This window comes from Engraulis encrasicolus, chromosome 23 (genome assembly GCF_034702125.1).
Source record: "Engraulis encrasicolus isolate BLACKSEA-1 chromosome 23, IST_EnEncr_1.0, whole genome shotgun sequence".
Lineage (NCBI taxonomy): Eukaryota > Metazoa > Chordata > Actinopteri > Clupeiformes > Engraulidae > Engraulis > Engraulis encrasicolus.
The window spans coordinates 32,920,316-32,937,343 of NC_085879.1; the positions used below are offsets into that span (position 1 = coordinate 32,920,316).

At 43.4% G+C, this 17,028-nt stretch overlaps 1 protein-coding gene and 4 non-coding genes across 5 annotated transcripts; all 5 read left to right on the top strand.

Moving 5' to 3' along the window:
• Positions 1-38: 38 nt before the first annotated feature.
• Positions 39-16,250, top strand: eef1g (eukaryotic translation elongation factor 1 gamma). Its single transcript, XM_063190241.1, has 10 exons — positions 39-144; positions 1,008-1,166; positions 1,510-1,573; positions 2,305-2,447; positions 3,988-4,131; positions 4,656-4,785; positions 9,367-9,571; positions 10,340-10,512; positions 11,018-11,142; positions 15,905-16,250. Exons 1-10 carry the CDS (start codon positions 133-135, stop codon positions 16,061-16,063), a joined length of 1,314 nt encoding a protein of 437 aa, XP_063046311.1. The 5' UTR covers positions 39-132; the 3' UTR covers positions 16,064-16,250.
• Positions 2,015-2,150, top strand: LOC134440709 (small nucleolar RNA SNORA57). The gene has a single exon (XR_010033008.1). It is a non-coding gene; the product is annotated as a small nucleolar RNA SNORA57 (small nucleolar RNA).
• LOC134440710 (small nucleolar RNA SNORA57) lies at positions 2,853-2,988 on the top strand. The gene has a single exon (XR_010033009.1). It is a non-coding gene; the product is annotated as a small nucleolar RNA SNORA57 (small nucleolar RNA).
• LOC134440711 (small nucleolar RNA SNORA57) lies at positions 4,309-4,444 on the top strand. Its single transcript, XR_010033010.1, has one exon. It is a non-coding gene; the product is annotated as a small nucleolar RNA SNORA57 (small nucleolar RNA).
• On the top strand, positions 8,058-8,193 carry LOC134440708 (small nucleolar RNA SNORA57). The gene has a single exon (XR_010033007.1). It is a non-coding gene; the product is annotated as a small nucleolar RNA SNORA57 (small nucleolar RNA).
• Positions 16,251-17,028: the final 778 nt, after the last annotated feature.

Genomic DNA, 17,028 nt, shown 5'->3' on the forward strand with positions numbered 1-17,028 from the left:
TTTTTCCCCCCAATCAATTAAACTTCTTGATAAGTTCGCCAGCCTCGCTGTGACACGTTATATTTCTGCGACGACGGCTGGTGTATACGTCAGGGAGGCGCGCCTGGGATCTTCCTTTCTCTCATCCTGAAGATGGCGGCGGGGGTGAGTAAGATGGAAGGGGAACCTTTCAATGGATATTTCAGCTGTATTAGACAATCTAGTGAACATCGTGTGCATCGTTGATGCAGTATTAAAAATCTACCAAATGTCGAGTCTGTTACTTTTACCCGATTAAGTTGAAGTGCCCATTTAGTAGTTCTGGCTATGCATACCTAGCGGTCTTAGCTGTTAAATGCCCGGTGCGTTTTTGTGCTGCTTTGCCACGTCTAGCATTGTGGTGGCGTCTCTAGTTTCCACCCAAATGGCCACATGTCATATCTACAAACTGACTCGCCCTTCAACAATGAGCAAAATTAAGTCTTTTGGTACTTGGAGTAACTTTTGGGCACTTCTCGTATAACGTTACGCTATTACGTGCTAGAGAATTAGCCATGTTTGCACCTTGCAAACGTCAGCTGTGAAGGAAACACTCTTGAATGGCCGGTCTGAATTGAGCACCCTCCCCTCCTGCAACGTTTTCCTATCTTGGGCCAGATAAGCATATCTTTAATATAACGTTCAGTGTTGTAATTGTTCTTTTTAAGCTGAGGGGATATGTTAATCACAGAAACTGCCCCTGCAGTCGTTTAAAGTTATCATTAAACATACCAACTTGGTTACATAATTGTAAATGGTCACAGTATGCTGATCATATGTTTTTAGCCTAACATGAGGGTGTGGTACTTGTGCGGGGAGAGGGGTGTATTAGAGGGAGCACCTCAGATCAATCTTGCTGCATCATTGTCACAAACCTGCCACTTTATAGGAGGGCCATTATCTGTCATCAGTAAAACAATCTTCCCTAAATCAAAACAGTTCATTGCACTATCTTTGACCCTATTGCTTTTGCTTTCCCTCTTTTGCAGACTCTGTACACATACCCAGAGAACTGGAGGGCCTTCAAGGCCCAGATTGCGGCCCTGTACAGTGGTGCTAAGCTGAAGGTTGCCAGCACCCCCCCTGCCTTTACCTTTGGGCAGACGAACCACAGCGCTGACTTCATCGGCAAGTTTCCCATGGGCAAGGTCAGTGGCGTTTTGTCGTAAGGTCCGTATCAATATCCCTCCTGCAGTCGCTTCCCCTGGCCTTTTGCCTAGATGTCATCAAAGACGACAGAAATGAGAAAGGAGGTGAGATGATGTAAAAGCGGGCCTGCGCTTCGTGCTCTGGATTCCTCCATCCTCCCTTGAATCCTTCTTTGAGTCCTACATGAGGCGTGGAGTGACTGGAGTCACCAGGCTGGCAGATATTGGGAACGACACGAGGAGAGATATTGAAATGAATCCCATACTCTTAGAATTTTGTATTGACCCCTTTGCCTATCCCAGGCTGTATTGAATGCTAAGATGGTTATGTTACCCCTTGCAGGTCCCAGCTTACCAGGGAGATGATGGTTTCTGTCTGACAGAGAGCAATGCCATTGCTTACTACCGTAAGTCTACTGCTTTCTGGAATGATGTCCAATCATACGCATGAGTCAGCGCTAGGCCTTAATTCATATGTCAGAGAGATGCATCCTTTGTGTTTCGAGGAGAGTGGTGTATTTCTAACAAGTTCTCAACACCTGAGACGATGACTGTTAAGATGAATGTATAGATGTGAATGTAAGATGAATTAATACCCTCCCAAGCCTCTGTGGCATTCCATCTTCATAGACATTTTTTAACCACTGATTCACACTTTGGGCCTCAATTAACCTTGTTTATGTAACCTTTATATCAAAACGACTTCTACCTGCCTATTTCCCCCGCGCTATTGTGGCCTCACCTGCAACACCAAGTTTCCTTTTTTTACAGTTTTGAAAGGATGTTTCTAACCTGTAGCACAATGTAAAAGGGCTGATAAAAATATGGCTTCAAACAAAAGCCTATTACCTCCTTTCTTGGCATGCGTGCGGTTGTTCAGTACTCATGTGTGTAATGTACGGAGGGAGAGAAGTGCCAGTGCTATGTCTTCGGTACCAGTATGTTCACTGTCTACTGGTTCTATCCTCAATCGCTGGGACACTCGAACACTGCTTCTATTTGCTTACTCGGAACAATAAAATGTGGACCATAACGGCACACTGCAAACAGCTAAAAATTGTGGGGTAATGGGTTGTTTTAGATGAGCCTGAAAGTGTGAAGCCAAATGTATTTTGTGTTGCTCCTCTCCCCTCTGCAGTGAGCAATGATGCCCTGCGCGGCTCTGGCGCCAAGGACCAAGCCCAGGTCATGCAGTGGGTGACCTTCGCCGACGCCGACATCGTGCCCCCCGCCAGCACATGGGTCTTCCCCACCCTTGGCATCATGCAGTTCAACAAACAGGTAGGCAGATTTTATCATGCATACTGGGGTGTGTTTGTTGAAAACATAGTCCCTAGCCAGTTAACAACTTGAGTAGTTGCCAATAGGACATTGCATTGCAAACAACAAGGTAGCTAACAATGCTGACAACTGTTTTCGAGCAATGCACCCCAACTCTGTCTGTCCCCACTCGCTAATGCCAGACCCTGTTCTGTATAGAGGTGATTCACTACATGGGTGTTGAAAGCAACAAGGAAAGTGTTAGAGTCCTGACTACTATATGGATACAGTCATTTCAGGAGATGTGTGTGAGGCTTTCAGTAACTTTCATTCAACACCAAGTTTCCTTTTTTCAGTTTTGAAAGTATGGTTCTGTATCTCAACTGAAAAGGGCTGAAAATATGGCTTCAAAATAAGAGCCTATTACCTCCTTTCTTGGCATGCGTGTGGTTGTTCAGTACTCATGTGTGTAATGTACGGAGGGAGAGAAGTGCCAGTGCTATGTCTTCGGTACCAGTATGTTCATTGTCTACTGGTTCTATCCTCAATCGCTGGGACACTCAAACATAGCTTTTATTTGCTTGTTTACTGAGATTATACTGGGATGATTTTGAAAGCTGGGATACATCACTGGCAATATTTGTATTGCATTTCTGCTTTGTTGTACTGTAATTGTTGTTCTGCCTTACAGTGTCTACTTATCCATGCTGATTTATAATGCTATTTGGCTTATTTCAACTTAAACTTGTCTGTTGCCTCTTGCAGGTTTGAGTAGTCAAGTCAAGTAGGTTTTATTGTCAATTTCTTTACATGCACTGGTCATACAAAGAATTTGAAATTACATTTCTTGCTTTCCCATACAGACATAGACTAATCTAGGTAAGGACATAGACAGTATAGACATAGACAGTACTTATACATGGACTTAAGACAGTATGGACATAGACAGTGCTCATACAGACATTTAAAGTGCAAGACTGGACAACAGAAGACTTGTAGAGGACATACATTAAGAGGTATTTGTTGTGCTTTTGTGCTTTTCCTAAAAAAAAGTCCTTTATAGCGTTCTGACATGGTAATAGTAGCATTTTGAAGAAAAATAAATATTAAAAAGGTCTGTCAAGTACACCAGCAGCAGTGTGTGTGTGTGTGTGTGTGTGTGTGTGTGTGTGTATGTGTGTGTATGTGTTTAGTGCAGGTAGAAGGTGCGGTGTGCGTCTTGTGTGTGTGTTCGTGTGTCTGTGTGTGTGTGTGTGTCAGTGTGTGTATGTTTGGGTTTAGTGCAGAAAGTGCAGTGTGTGTGTGTGTGTGTGTGCACGTGTTTTGAGGTAGTGCAGGTTGAGAGTTCAGTCACAAAAATAGTAGTGCAGGTGGAATGTTCAGTCGCAGATATGGTGGTGGGGTAGTGGGGTGGTGGAGTAGACGTTATATTTCCGTTCAGGGTGTCAAAAATAAATGCTGGTCCCTTGCTGGGGGAAAAGACAGAAAAGAGCCTTTTTACTAACGTTCTCGAACACTTTGTTCTCAGTGACTTACTCGACACTCGTTGACTTTGTTTCAGGCCGCCGAGCAGGCCAAGGAGGAGGTGAAGAAGGTCCTTGCTTACCTCAACCAGCACTTGAAAACCCGTACCTTCCTGGTCGGAGAGAGAATCAGCCTTGCCGACATCACAGTTGCTTGCTCTATGATCTGGCTCTACAAACAGGTGAGCTTTGGGCCATGTTTCAGTTGTACTGCAGTTAGTCAACACATAAACAGAGTTGGACGTGTTTTTTTTTCCCTCAACTAGTTATTTGTTGTTACTTTTTTAAGATGCATCTTTATTTTTCCACCCAAAATCTATAGATTATGATTCATAGGTAGAGCTGGGTACACGTCATTACCTCCTTTCTTGGCATGCGTGTGGTTGTTCAGTACTCATGTGTGTAATGTACGGAGGGAGAGAAGTGCCAGTGCTATGTCTTCGGTACCAGTATGTTCACTGTCTACTGGTTCTATCCTCAATCGCTGGTACACGCAAACATAGCTTTTTTGTTTCCGATCCACAAACCTAATAGTGCAGCGACTGTCCTAATCATAAATGTATGATGGCACGATGGGTCAACCATATCTTTTGATCTCTTGTCAATCCCTTTGACAATTAGCCCTGATATGTATGGGTATACTTAAAACGTTTTAAGTGTAAGTAAACGTTTTTTTTTGTTTATTTGCCTTTTTCTCCAACCAAAGGTCATGGAGCCTGCCTTCCGTCAGCCCTACGCCAATGTGAACCGCTGGTTTACCACCTGCATCAACCAGCCACAGTTCAAGACCGTCCTCGGCGAGGTGAAGCTCTGCGAAAAGATGGCTCAGTTTGATTGTAAGTGGCTTTGCATTTTGCTGACGTTACCGTGTGAACTACAGTGAACACAGAACCCCTTCATCTTTGGGGGTACAATATTTTGTTATTAGGGGTTACTCTCATGCAGCGCTCTAAATTGGCACCAGTCAAATGCTGGTAAAACTTCAGTTTGGCTGGTAGGAAAGACCAACTTACTAGCCACTTTCACTCATTAGTGAGTGTATGTTTGGTTGGTAAGCGAAGCAACTACTGCCAATTTTGTCTGGTGATGAAAAGTTAATTTAGAGCCCTGCTGCAGGGCTCCAGACTAACTTTGTGCACTGGTTGCACTGGTGCGCCTAAACATTTTTTTAGGTGCACCAGCACAAAATTTAGGTGCACCCAAATGTTTTCACCACCCCATACACACACGCACCTCAACTTTAAAAAAAATAATAATAAAAAATAACAATAGCAATAATAATAGCAAGAAGAATAATAATAATAATTATTATTATTATTCTATTATTGTTGCTATATTTTAAAAGACCTGGAGCCTTTCATGTGCTATAGGCTAGTCTTCCAAATGTGCTCCTTATAAAAGACATGACAGTAGGCTACCTAACTATCACATCTTGGCTACAAGCAGTTTGGCTGGTAGAAAAGACCAAATTAGTAGCCTTTTAGTGAGTATGTGTTTGACTAGTAAGATCAACATACCAGCCTTTTCTGCAATAAGGCTACGCACACGGCACAAGCACAGAGTTACAATATGAAGATATATGGATGGATGGATAGATGGATGTATAGATTTTTTTTAACAAACCCTGCTAAAAATGTCATGATTTTTAAAATCATTAGGCTAGGCTATTTGTGTCTATGTTTACAGTGGAATCTGAGGTGAATTGGGTTTTGTCTATTTCCCCGTTTTTGAGCGCTCTCCCTCTGCATAATGATTGTGGTATCTTAGCAAGCGCTACGAACAGACACGACAGCACTAGTGCGCTTGCTCGCTCACTCTCTCTCCCTCTCTCGTGCTGTCTCGAGATGCATGAACGATGCCTTGCCGACTGATAGGCCGTATGTAGCCTGCCCTAGTCGCTATCAAAAAACTGTCACAGAAGTCCCGACAGACTAGCGCGTCACCTGTTGTTTGGCCAGCTCTGGACGCAGCTGAAATGGGCAATTATCCGCACCCGTCTGCGTTTTTGTGTAGCAATGTTTAATATCCGCTCAAGCCATTTAGTTTTTCCCCGTGATTGTGACTCTCTGGTGTTTAAAATATCCTCAAGTCATTTTGCTGTTTTTACCGTGATTGTAACTCTCTCGTCCGTTGTAAAACTCGCCTGGTTGAGAACACAAAACTCGCTGGCACATGTGAACTCGGATAGTTGAGCGAAGTCGAACATTCTATTCTGAAACGTCGGGCTGCCTGTGAACGAGGAAGGGGGAGAAAGCTACCGGTAGTTCAGCGGAGTTGAAGGAATGACTGAATCGACACGATTTATTGTGTGATGATGGGCCACTACTGTAGAATGACTATTAATTTTATGTCCATTAAAACGGTTGTTTGGTCATTGATTTTGTTCTACTGATGGCTGGTCGCACCGGTGCGCCTAAAAATATTTTTTAGGCGCACCATTGAAAAAAATGGGCGCATATGCGACCAAATTGGTCGCACTCTGGAGCCCTGCCCTGCTGCCATGTATTGTAAGTGAAGTACATGATGTTGGTATCCCCTTATTACAAGCCGTATTGTTTTGTCTCTTTGGGTGCGGAGACTGGGAGTAGCATTGGCCTTAGCATTGCCTGATGTATTACCTTTAGAAAGTGGTCTTTCTGCATTCCTTGTCATTATTGCAACCCCAACGTTTCTTACTACTGGTGTTGGTATTGTAGCTTGGCTCTAAGAATTTGGTTTGGCCTGCTGGCGTGGTCCAACCCATTTCTCTGAGGGATGGGGAAAAGGGGGTGTGTCTAGCTCGTGTTCAATTGAAGCTTCAACCAGTAGCATTGCGAGGCATTTTGTGATCACACCACCCATTCAGTCACCTGCTAACTGAACTGGTGCATCATTGCCTCAAACATGCCCCATGGAGCTATTGGAAGTGCTCGAAATGTAATTCCCCATATAGAACTTGTTTTCTAGATGTGCCTGGTTAAGACTAAAGCAAAACTTGTTGTAGCGTCACAGTGTGGGGCAGTCCCAGTCTACTGAAATTAAACATTGGATGCTCAAATTACACATCCGTCAGTCAGATGAGAATGTCAATCAGTACTTTCGTCCTGGGCAGCTGTCCAAAGTTCTATTCTGAAATTGGATAATGGAATGTTTGACTTTGGCACACGTGTCTTTGAACATGTCAACTCGAGGAAAAGTGACTCGAGTTTTGTTGCGTTTTCTCTTTCAATTTGTTTTGAAATAAAAACCGTGGTGGCCATGGTCATATTGTAAAGTTTTGTGTTTGCATGTGTATACATTTTTATTTTAGCTTGTATGTGCCTAGGGCATATCGAGCGGTAAGTGTCTCCAATATTGATTGTGCAGAACTGTTTTAGGAAAATGCTACTCTGCTGTCCGCTCTTAAGGTTCTATGTTCAGCCTTAGCTAAGGCCCCAGGCTCAGTTCAGCTGTTCCTAGATGGAGGATGTGAGGAATGATACGGCATCTGTTGTATTATTTAGGGCCTACTGTGTCTTTACTTACACTATTTCATAGTGGGGCAAAGTTGTTAAATGTTTATGACTTCACTGGCATATGCAGTGGCATCGTTACTGTATGGACACTAGGGCTGGAACTAGTGTTGCACCGATACCATTTTTTGGCCCCGATACCTGGCTGTGCAGTATCGACCGATACCACCCTATTTGAAATGTATATGAAGGGCTGTAGTGCATACTAGGATGTAAAATCATTGCATGACTTTGTCAGGCTGCTGCCTACCTTTGTGAAACAGGAAAAAGACTAATACAAAGTGAATCCAGCAAAACTTTTTATACTTTTTAAATACCTCTATGAAATAACTAATTTCAAGTTTGTTTAAGTGACTTACAAGCATCTGTAAATGGTATCGGTGCCCTATTTGTTGGTACTCGCCAATACCGATACCACCATTTTAGTACCGATCCACCGATACTGGTATCGGTATCGGTGCAACACTAGCTGGAACAATACACCCCACTCACGATTCGGTTTGTATCACGATCTTTCACCTGTAGTTCAATACACCACACTGTTTTTTAAATGTATCTTTTTTTTTACCAAAAAAACTAGATTATAATTCATAGGTAGAGTAGGTTACAAGTCGTTACCTCCTTTCTTGGCATGCGTGTGGTTGTTCAGTACTCATGTGTGTAATGTACGGAGGGAGAGAAGTGCCAGTGCTATGTCTTCGGTACCAGTATGTTCACTGTCTACTGGTTCTATCCTCAATCGCTGGGACACAAACACAACTTCTATGTGCTTGATTACTGAGAACAACAAAATGCAGACCAACATTTGGCAAGCTGGGCTATATCTCTAAGGTATTTGAATCGCAAGGGCCATTGAAGGACTCATTGAAGATGAATGTTTCTACTTTGGGGTACTGTAACTGTTTTCCTGTTGTACGGTGGCCCCATATCCATTTAAAAAAAAACTGTTAAAGTAATGGGGAGGATTTGAAACTTGAAAGCACTATCGAATCATGGTTGTTTTCTGCACTGAAGGGTAACAAAACTTTGAAATAAGTGCATCACGATACTGCCACCTTATATCGTGACCCTGTGTATTGCAATTTCTTGGTTCGATGCAATATCGTTAAAGCCCTAATGGAGACTTATCACAGTTGCTCTATGGCTGTATGTAGATGTGTGTTTGTTCTAGATCCAAAGAAAATGCATGAAAGGTGTTGAGGTGATTCATTGGAGAGGGTGGTGGCTGTTTGCCTCATTGACATTACTACAAGACTGCTGTCGGGGATAGGCTGTTTGCGGCATCTACGATGGGTTTGAAATATTTCAACCAATACAAAGTTGTTTTTTGTCTTCAGTTGTCCTAAGTTTCATCACTGAATGGGGCCAAACTTTGAAATTGTGTTTCTCAACCATGTAAATTAGAGAATTTACTCTCTGTGCACAGCTTCCAGCAATTTGGGATTTCAGTTTTTAGCGTTATTGATGAATATTCACCTCTAATTTTTTTGTATTGTCTACCTTGAACCAAGTGGCCATCACACAATGTCACCTCTGGTATAGTATGCGACCCAGCCCTTTGATTATTTTCATGTATTTTGCCCTCACTAAAACACACCTGCCCTATGGGCTCAAGGTGCAGGCCAAGTTATTAGCATGTGAAGAAATAACTTTGTACAGCTGCAACAAATGGAGGGGAACCAAGGCAACATGAATGTAGAGGTGCCTTTCGGACTAGAGATTCTTGTCAGCACGTTTTTGGTTTCTTTTGTGTACCTTCTCGGCTTGGGAGTTTGCTGGAATTCACAGCTGCCCGATTTTGGTCTTTGGTCACCTTGTAGGCGTGAAATTTAGGCCTGGTTATTGGTGGTCTTGATTAATGCGTTTGAAGCCTGTGGTCAGGTTTTGGGGCGTTCAAATAAGTAATTCCCCTCGTCTTCTCCACAGCCAGGAAGTTTGGCGAGATGCAGCCCAAGAAGGAACACCCGAAGAAGGAGAAGAAGGAGGGTGGCAAGCCCCAGGACAAGAAGCCCAAGGAGGAGAAGAAAGAGAAGAAGCCAGCTGCCCCCGCCGTGGAGGAGATGGACGAGGCCGAGCTGGCCCTCGCCGCCGAGCCCAAAGCCAAGGACCCCTTCGCACATCTTCCAAAGAGGTAAGGGTGTCCTTTTTTGGTGGTTGACCCCTTTGCACACCTTGAAGTGGTGATGCCAGACCCAGGGTACCTTGGTCGTAAAGGAGGGTAGGTTTTCAGGTCTTGTTTTGGTCTCTCTTTCTGTCGTGTAGGAGGGTGGGTTGTAAGATCTGGTTTAGGGTCTTTTTTTCACATGGCACGCCTTCAAAAAACGAATGCTTCAATACATTCCGATCAGGTGTAAGTTGCGTCTGGTGGCATAGACACAAGCTGACATAACAGTATAGATGCTCTTTTTCTGCCTGAAACTGGTTGTCATTCCTGCTTTGCTTCAAGACAGAACTTGTCTGGCGTCATGGTGAAAGAGGATAATATGGCTTTCAAATATGACAGTTGTGAAGGAGTGTCATTACAGAGTATTATGTGCAACATTATGTCTGCAGGTTAGTAGAATGGAGCAGATGGATTACTTTGACAATTCTTGTACAACCCACACTATACAAACTATGCACAATGTATTAGTAACATTAAACTACCCATGCTAATCTACACAGTAATACAGCCGATGCAATACTTTGTATCAGTTCATGTACAACCCACACTATACATAATAAAGTACACAAAGTATTCCATTGGCTGTATTACTGTGTAGATTAGCATGGGTAGTTTAATGTTACTAATACATTGTGCATATTATGTATGGTGTGGGTTGTACACAAACTGCGACAATGTACTAGTTGCATTTAACTATCCTTGATAATCTTTTTTTTTTTTAATTTTTCTGTGTAGCGCTTTCGTTATGGATGAGTTCAAGAGGAAGTACTCCAACGAGGACACCCTGAAGGTGGCCATCCCCCACTTCTGGGAGCACTTTGACCGCGAGGGCTACTCCATCTGGTACTCCGAGTACAAATACCCCGAAGAGCTCGCCATGACCTTCATGAGCTGCAACCTCATCACAGGTATGTAGTGAAGGTGAAGGCCCACCTGGGGAAACTCCCCATTGTGACTTCAGTGCTCACTGCACAGAACAAAATTGCATTTATGCCTCAATCATCAAGGGAGCAGTGTAGTGGGATGGTACCATACTCGGGGTACCTCAGTCATGGAGGACGATGTGGGATGAGCACTAGTTAGTTAATCCTCCCACCAACCTGGCGGGTCAGGAGTCAAACCGACATCCTTTGGGCTACAAGTCGGAGGCCCTAACTACTTACCCATGACTGCTCATAATGTATAATATCGCATAAATTCATGATGTATACCGGAAATGCAAAAAGATCTTTATTCGCTGCAACCTCGTCACACTAAATACAAAAAGGGAATTGTATGAAGCTCTTATAATTTACATTTGCAACTAAACAAAATACCCTGAACGGCTTTATGTACACACCTTGCAAACTTGCATGTTGGTAACGGGTCCAGCTTATAAACCTTTTTTTTTTATTCCCACTTTTTGTCTTCCAGGAATGTTCCAGCGTCTCGACAAGCTTCGCAAAAATGCCTTCGCTAGCGTCATCCTGTTCGGCGCAAATAACGATAGTTCCATCTCCGGCATCTGGGTATTCAGAGGACAGGACTTGGCCTTCCCCGTAAGTCTCACTCTCACTCATCTCATACACTCACTCACTCACTCACGCGCTCTCATATTGTGAATTTTAACGTAGTCATTTGTGAAGTCTGTTACATTATGCCGTTATTGTTCAGACTTATTGGTCAGGTATGTTAAACGACCTCTTGTTGGCAGAAATTGTGTATTGGCACAATAGGAAGAAATTAACAATTCGGGGACCCTTCACACTTCCAGCCCATAACGAGCTCTATGTTGGTTTAGTGTTTTGTTTTTGGCCTTGTGTTGACACACTCACGCTCTGCTGAACTCAAATGCACCCTCAAGCGTGCTTCAACAGGGAAGGACCACCTCGATCGCTAGCTGATTGGCCCTCTTTGTGAAACTCAAAGCGCCACCAGCCAGCCTGCCTGCCTGCTGCGCAGACTGAGGAGCTATATCTGGGACGATGACAGCAACAGAGGAGAGAAGTAACTGAGCCTCATTCACAGCTCTTCAGACTATTAATACGTACTGTTGCCGCAATGCTGGGGTTCACAGATTACCGTCACGTCACGTGACCTCACCTCGGTCTTAATCGCATTATCCGAAATTTGGCTAAGCAGTGACTCTCCCAGACATGAGTGAAAGAAGGGGAAATGCAGATTTGGAAGTAGGAGTCTGAATTGTCACTCCAAGAAGTATATAGTTGGAGATTTGTCTGGAACGGCCACAGATGCACAAGAAGCAGCTGTAGGTAAGAATAGAATAAGAAATGGATTATCTCTAGCTGTTAGCATGTAACACTTAATATACAGATGCTTTGTAAAGCAATGCATTTGTCCAGGGGTGGGCAAACTGTGGCGTGCAGGCTGAATGTGACCCCCTCTTCCATGCAGCTTGTTGTGACCAAAGACAAATTGATCAAATTGAACGTGGCCTGTTTTTATTAACATTATTGTACAGTTTATCCATCACACTGCATGGTTTCATCCCTTGTGTGCCATGATTGGTCGTTAATATGATCAACCAATAATGCAGGGTCTGAGCCGGGCTGTAGGTTTGCACATTGAAAATGCGGTTTCCCCTTTGAAACTTGGATTTTCAGTATTGCCCACCCCTTAATACAATGTCTTGCCTCCCACACCTCCTCGGTGTCGAGCTTTATAGTGGTGCAAGGCACTGGGTCCATGCTAATGCTATGCACCCTGTTAAGAGGTTTGATGTGGCATTTGCATAACTTGGGGATTTCTATTCAACATGGGAAATCTAAACTTTTGTCAACATGATGTACGCCATGTTATCCGTTTTGTGAGTTAAGCTCAGGTGGAGGCTCCAGTCAGTGGACTTTTTGATCTACCCATAAGTGCAAATACACACTTGGGCAAAAGAGAATTGGAGTAGGGTTAGCTTTATCATGTTCTGTGTGGACTACAGTAGTTCCAGTTTGCATACCTGAAGGTAAAACTAACAGCGTCAAGAAAATGCCTTTTAGCCTACATTAACATCACCACCTGGCAGGGTTTATGGTAGGGAATGTGCATTGCCTTGCTCTTGCTTGTTATAACACTGCCTCCTGGTGTTCAGAGTGGTATTACATGAGTAGTGCAGTACAAGCTACAAAGTTTGTTTGTAAACATGCACTTGTGCAAAGAAATATGGGCTAGGTTTTCTTCCCTTTCATCCTTTTACCTTTTCTAATTTGTTTTTAAACATACAATCCTTTTCAAGAGTAGTGATCTGTGGGCATAAGGAGTTAGTTTTATTTATTTTTGTTTATCATTCAATGAAAAATTAACACCCTGTGAGCTACATTTTGTCTGGGCTAAATCTGCATCCAGAAATGGAACTATGGTAAGATCTACTTGTGACCTTTCCCATGTTATGTGCGTCTCTTTCTCTCGTCTGGGATTCCAGGGAAGCCTGTCCCATCACCACCACCACCCCACCCAACACACTGGGCATGTGACCAGTCAGTCTATCTATTCTGTTTTTGTTCTAGCCTCTTATTAATTAATTAACTCTGGGCTTGTGGTTGGGAAGGAGCAGTTTGTGTGAGGGCTTGTGGTAGGGGAGAGGACTGTGTGCGGGCTGGAGATGTGACTGTGGGAGGGGTTGGACGAGGAGCACGGTGCCCCAGGCAAGGACACGATGCTCTGCATTACTAGCCGTCACGGCCCTCTGTCAAACATCTGTCCTCTTCTGCGGTTTAGAAGACAAGATGGTGAGCTCCTCTCTGGGTCAAATGGCAAATATTTGTGGTTGCTTGTCATGGAAAAATGAAAACGACCCAGGAGTAGTCCTTTTTGCCAAAAAGCTGTAACTACTTATTTGGTCAAAATTGAGTTAAGTTCTGGGAGTTGTGGAATTAATACCTCTGCTATGCAATCTAATCTTACTACTGAAGAGTTGTCTTACCACTAGAACATGTTTTTGATGGGGTGGTATTACTGAATTGTGGCTTACTGGAGAGGAGGACTACATTTAATCAGTTTTATTGTTTACAGCCTTTGAAAACTTTTCAGTGTCCTTAAAAAGGCAATTCGTATTACAGTAGAGTAGAAGGCATGGCACAAATTGCAGAAATTGATGCCAGGCGAATGCCCCGTTGCAGACATACAGATACAATGCTTGCATCAGTGACTGTCTGTCACGCAGGGGCGGGTAAACCTTTAACATTCGAGGGGCCACTTCATATTCATCAGAGGGCCATAAGTCATCAGAGGGCTGTACTATGAACACAAACCAGCATTTCCCCCTACACTTTAGGCCTATATTGAAGGCAGCCACCTTTTAAAACAGACCCCTTTTCAGGCCCCCTGAATATAACTTAATTGTATTGCAAATGTATTTTCTTAGATTCCATTACAAAATGTCATATTTCATGTGAAGCTGCATAACATTAAAATTACAACGACTTACAATTACTACTTATTTACGTAGTCGTATCTGCCGTTATTCTTTGTGAAGCAAGAGTTGTAATCTGACTCTTTAAGTAATGGGTAAGCCTAATAAGGAGGGCTGAGGGATGAGAACTGCTCACCAAATTCATCACCCACCTGGCCGCTAGAGAGGGCCCATAAAAATCTCCGCCAGGCAAAAATGTGTTCCCAAAGGCCCAGTCTATGCACACAGACCAGCCATTTGCACACACAAACCGGCCGTTTGTTTGCCGTTCATGTTCAAGTGGCGTTTGGCAGTCAACGTGGTCCTGTAACAGGGGCTATTGTTGCTCTGCAAAGTTGATTAAGTTGGGCTATTTGGTTTTGTATGAGGGTAAAATGGATCTTGTTTCTTGCCAATGTGCCCCTCTTAGATCTGCGTTTTGTTCTGCACGTCAACAGTGAAACGGCTGTGATTAACTGCACTCAATGGAAACATCTTGTTGCCAAAATGGAAGCCATCTTTATCCTGCTACTGTTGTTCATAGGTTTTCAGGCCATGTTTTTCGGCACAGCTGAAGTGCAGGTTGTAAAGAGACTTATCCAGACAATGCCAGCAGATATGCATGAGGCAGATGTTGGGAAATCTTTGCTTGAGCTGTTTGCACCAGTAAATCATAGGATGTGAACTCACAACTGAATGTCACATTGGTTGCATTAACAATCTTAGGAAGGCAGTCTCCAGTGAAGCATCTGCGACTATTTAAACTGTTGTTCATTGAGGGTGATGGCCTCTGTTGATCATTACAGGGAGGTGTGTGTGTGTGTGTGTGTTTATCCCCTTGCTATCACTTTTCTAAAGCTATAGGAATCATCAGGGCTGGATCCGAATTGAAGAGGTTTGCGGGCATGAAAGTTTCCATTAATGGAAAACTGGCAGGTGCCACACCTTGATTCACTCATCTGATCCTTAGCCTTGGGAGTTGTTGTGCCATCTGACTATAAAAAAAATCTATTTTGCAAGTGTTATGTTGGCCGATGGCAGATTCATTGGACATTTCAGTTTTTAGTGTCATGTCTTTCATGGGTTTAAATGAGCACAGGTTGTGAATAAGCATTGCAATCGAGCGAGAGTCAGAAGTTCCCTTTTTTTGTGGCTATATTTAAAACATTGCGTGCCCTGGCTCAGTGGCCATAGCCTCCACGTCCTGCCAGCCTCATGCATACCCACGTTAACATGTAATCTGCCTCAGTCTTGTTTTAGACACCAGTGTAACTCCCTGTAATAAGCGGCCATGATCTTATCAACATTTACTGGGCGGTGACATCACACGGCGTCATGACCAAGGCATCTGGGCCGAAATCGCTGTGCAGTTGGACGAGAAATTCGCACTACTTTATACTTTCGTGAGGGAAACTTTAATGTCAGTCACACAAATGGCCCTTCCTGACTGTATTTCTGCCACTTTTGCCACATTCTGCTGTGATGTAGGCCACCGTTAAACTTGTCTGTGTGCGTGTGTGGATCCCTTGTCTTGTTCGATCGCCAGTATGGTGCAGAAAGTGAATCAAGAAGTGGCCCAGGCTCTTGTGAGTTAAGACCATGCCAAAGCACTGCAGCAACTTGTCTTGGGCTGAAGTGTTCTTCCATATATCAGTCCTTTGTGGTGAACCTGCTTTTTGTGTTGTGAAATGCTTGCTTTAAAAAGGAAAGAAAATGTGTGGGTTTTTTTTTTAGTGTGCATAGTATGCAAACCTGGGACCCTGTAGAGGCGAAATACGTTGTCAAGGCTGTGTGTTGTAAACTTTGTTTTAGAATTATTCAAACATTGTTTTTTGTCTTCCTGTGTCTGAAAAAATGAGCATATGTGCATTATAACATCTATTTTAACCTGCCTTTTTGTCTGTCTTTCTGTTCCACAGCTGTCCGATGACTGGCAGATCGATTACGAGTCCTACAGCTGGCGCAAGCTGGACGTGGACAGCGAGGAGTGCAAGACCATGGTGAAGGAGTACTTTGCCTGGGAGGGTGACTTCAAGCACACCGGAAAACCTTTCAACCAGGGCAAGATCTTCAAGTAAACTCTCTTTGCTTGGGGAGTCTGGTGTCTTGACAACATGCATGGACATGCAACCACAATGAACGGCAAAAAAGGAACGTTAAGGATATTGGAAGAAAAAAAGAAAAGACACGGGGAGTGTGTTGTATGCTCTGTCTGGAGTTATGTGTTGAGGTGGAGAGAAAAATAAAATGTTTTTCATTATCCCATTTGGATTGGTGTTTTTTGTGTTGGCTGGCTGCAGCATGTTTATTTTGGGAAGGGAAAATTGTTCTTATTTTATTGTATAATTTATTCCAATCATTTGTTTGTAGGTCATCTGAGTGTATTTGGTCATCGTCTTATGTTCCTTGTGTGCAATTGTACAGCATTAGGAGTTCACATTGAACACTCCTACTTCGATTGGAGAGGATGGCTTCAAATGTAGCAACAAATGAAAGCTGTTAAGAATAAAGCCTCGTCTCTCCCTCCATATACATGTATGTTTATCCTGTGGATGTGTGCTTGAAGTGACAGGCAAAGGGATGATGAGTCGAGCCCATGTGGGATTGTTGGGAGAAGTTCTAGAATGAGACCCATTTTTCCACTCGGCGCTCTCACACACTCAGCTTGCCTGAATCTGTTGTATTGGAATGCTTGCGCAAGAAGTTTCTTGCCTTGTTCCAGATGCAGTAGGATTTCGTGTTGCAAGCACACACCCTTCTCCTCCCTTTTTCGCCTCCTGGATCAGGGAATGTTCTTTTGTCTGGTCTGCCACTTGGGTAGTGGCTAAATGCACACAGTCAGCACATCTGCATTCGAGGGTTAGGGGAGAAGATTGTGGCCATTTATTGGCGCACACTACATGAATTGAGTGGAGGCTTAATTATAGACTTAAAAAGTCAGATAAAGCAGTGCCTGCTGTTTTGTCATTTACCGGTCGTAGTTGGTTATAGTGGTTTTAGCAGAGACTTGTGTACACTCCCAAAACTCAAAGTATACAATTAA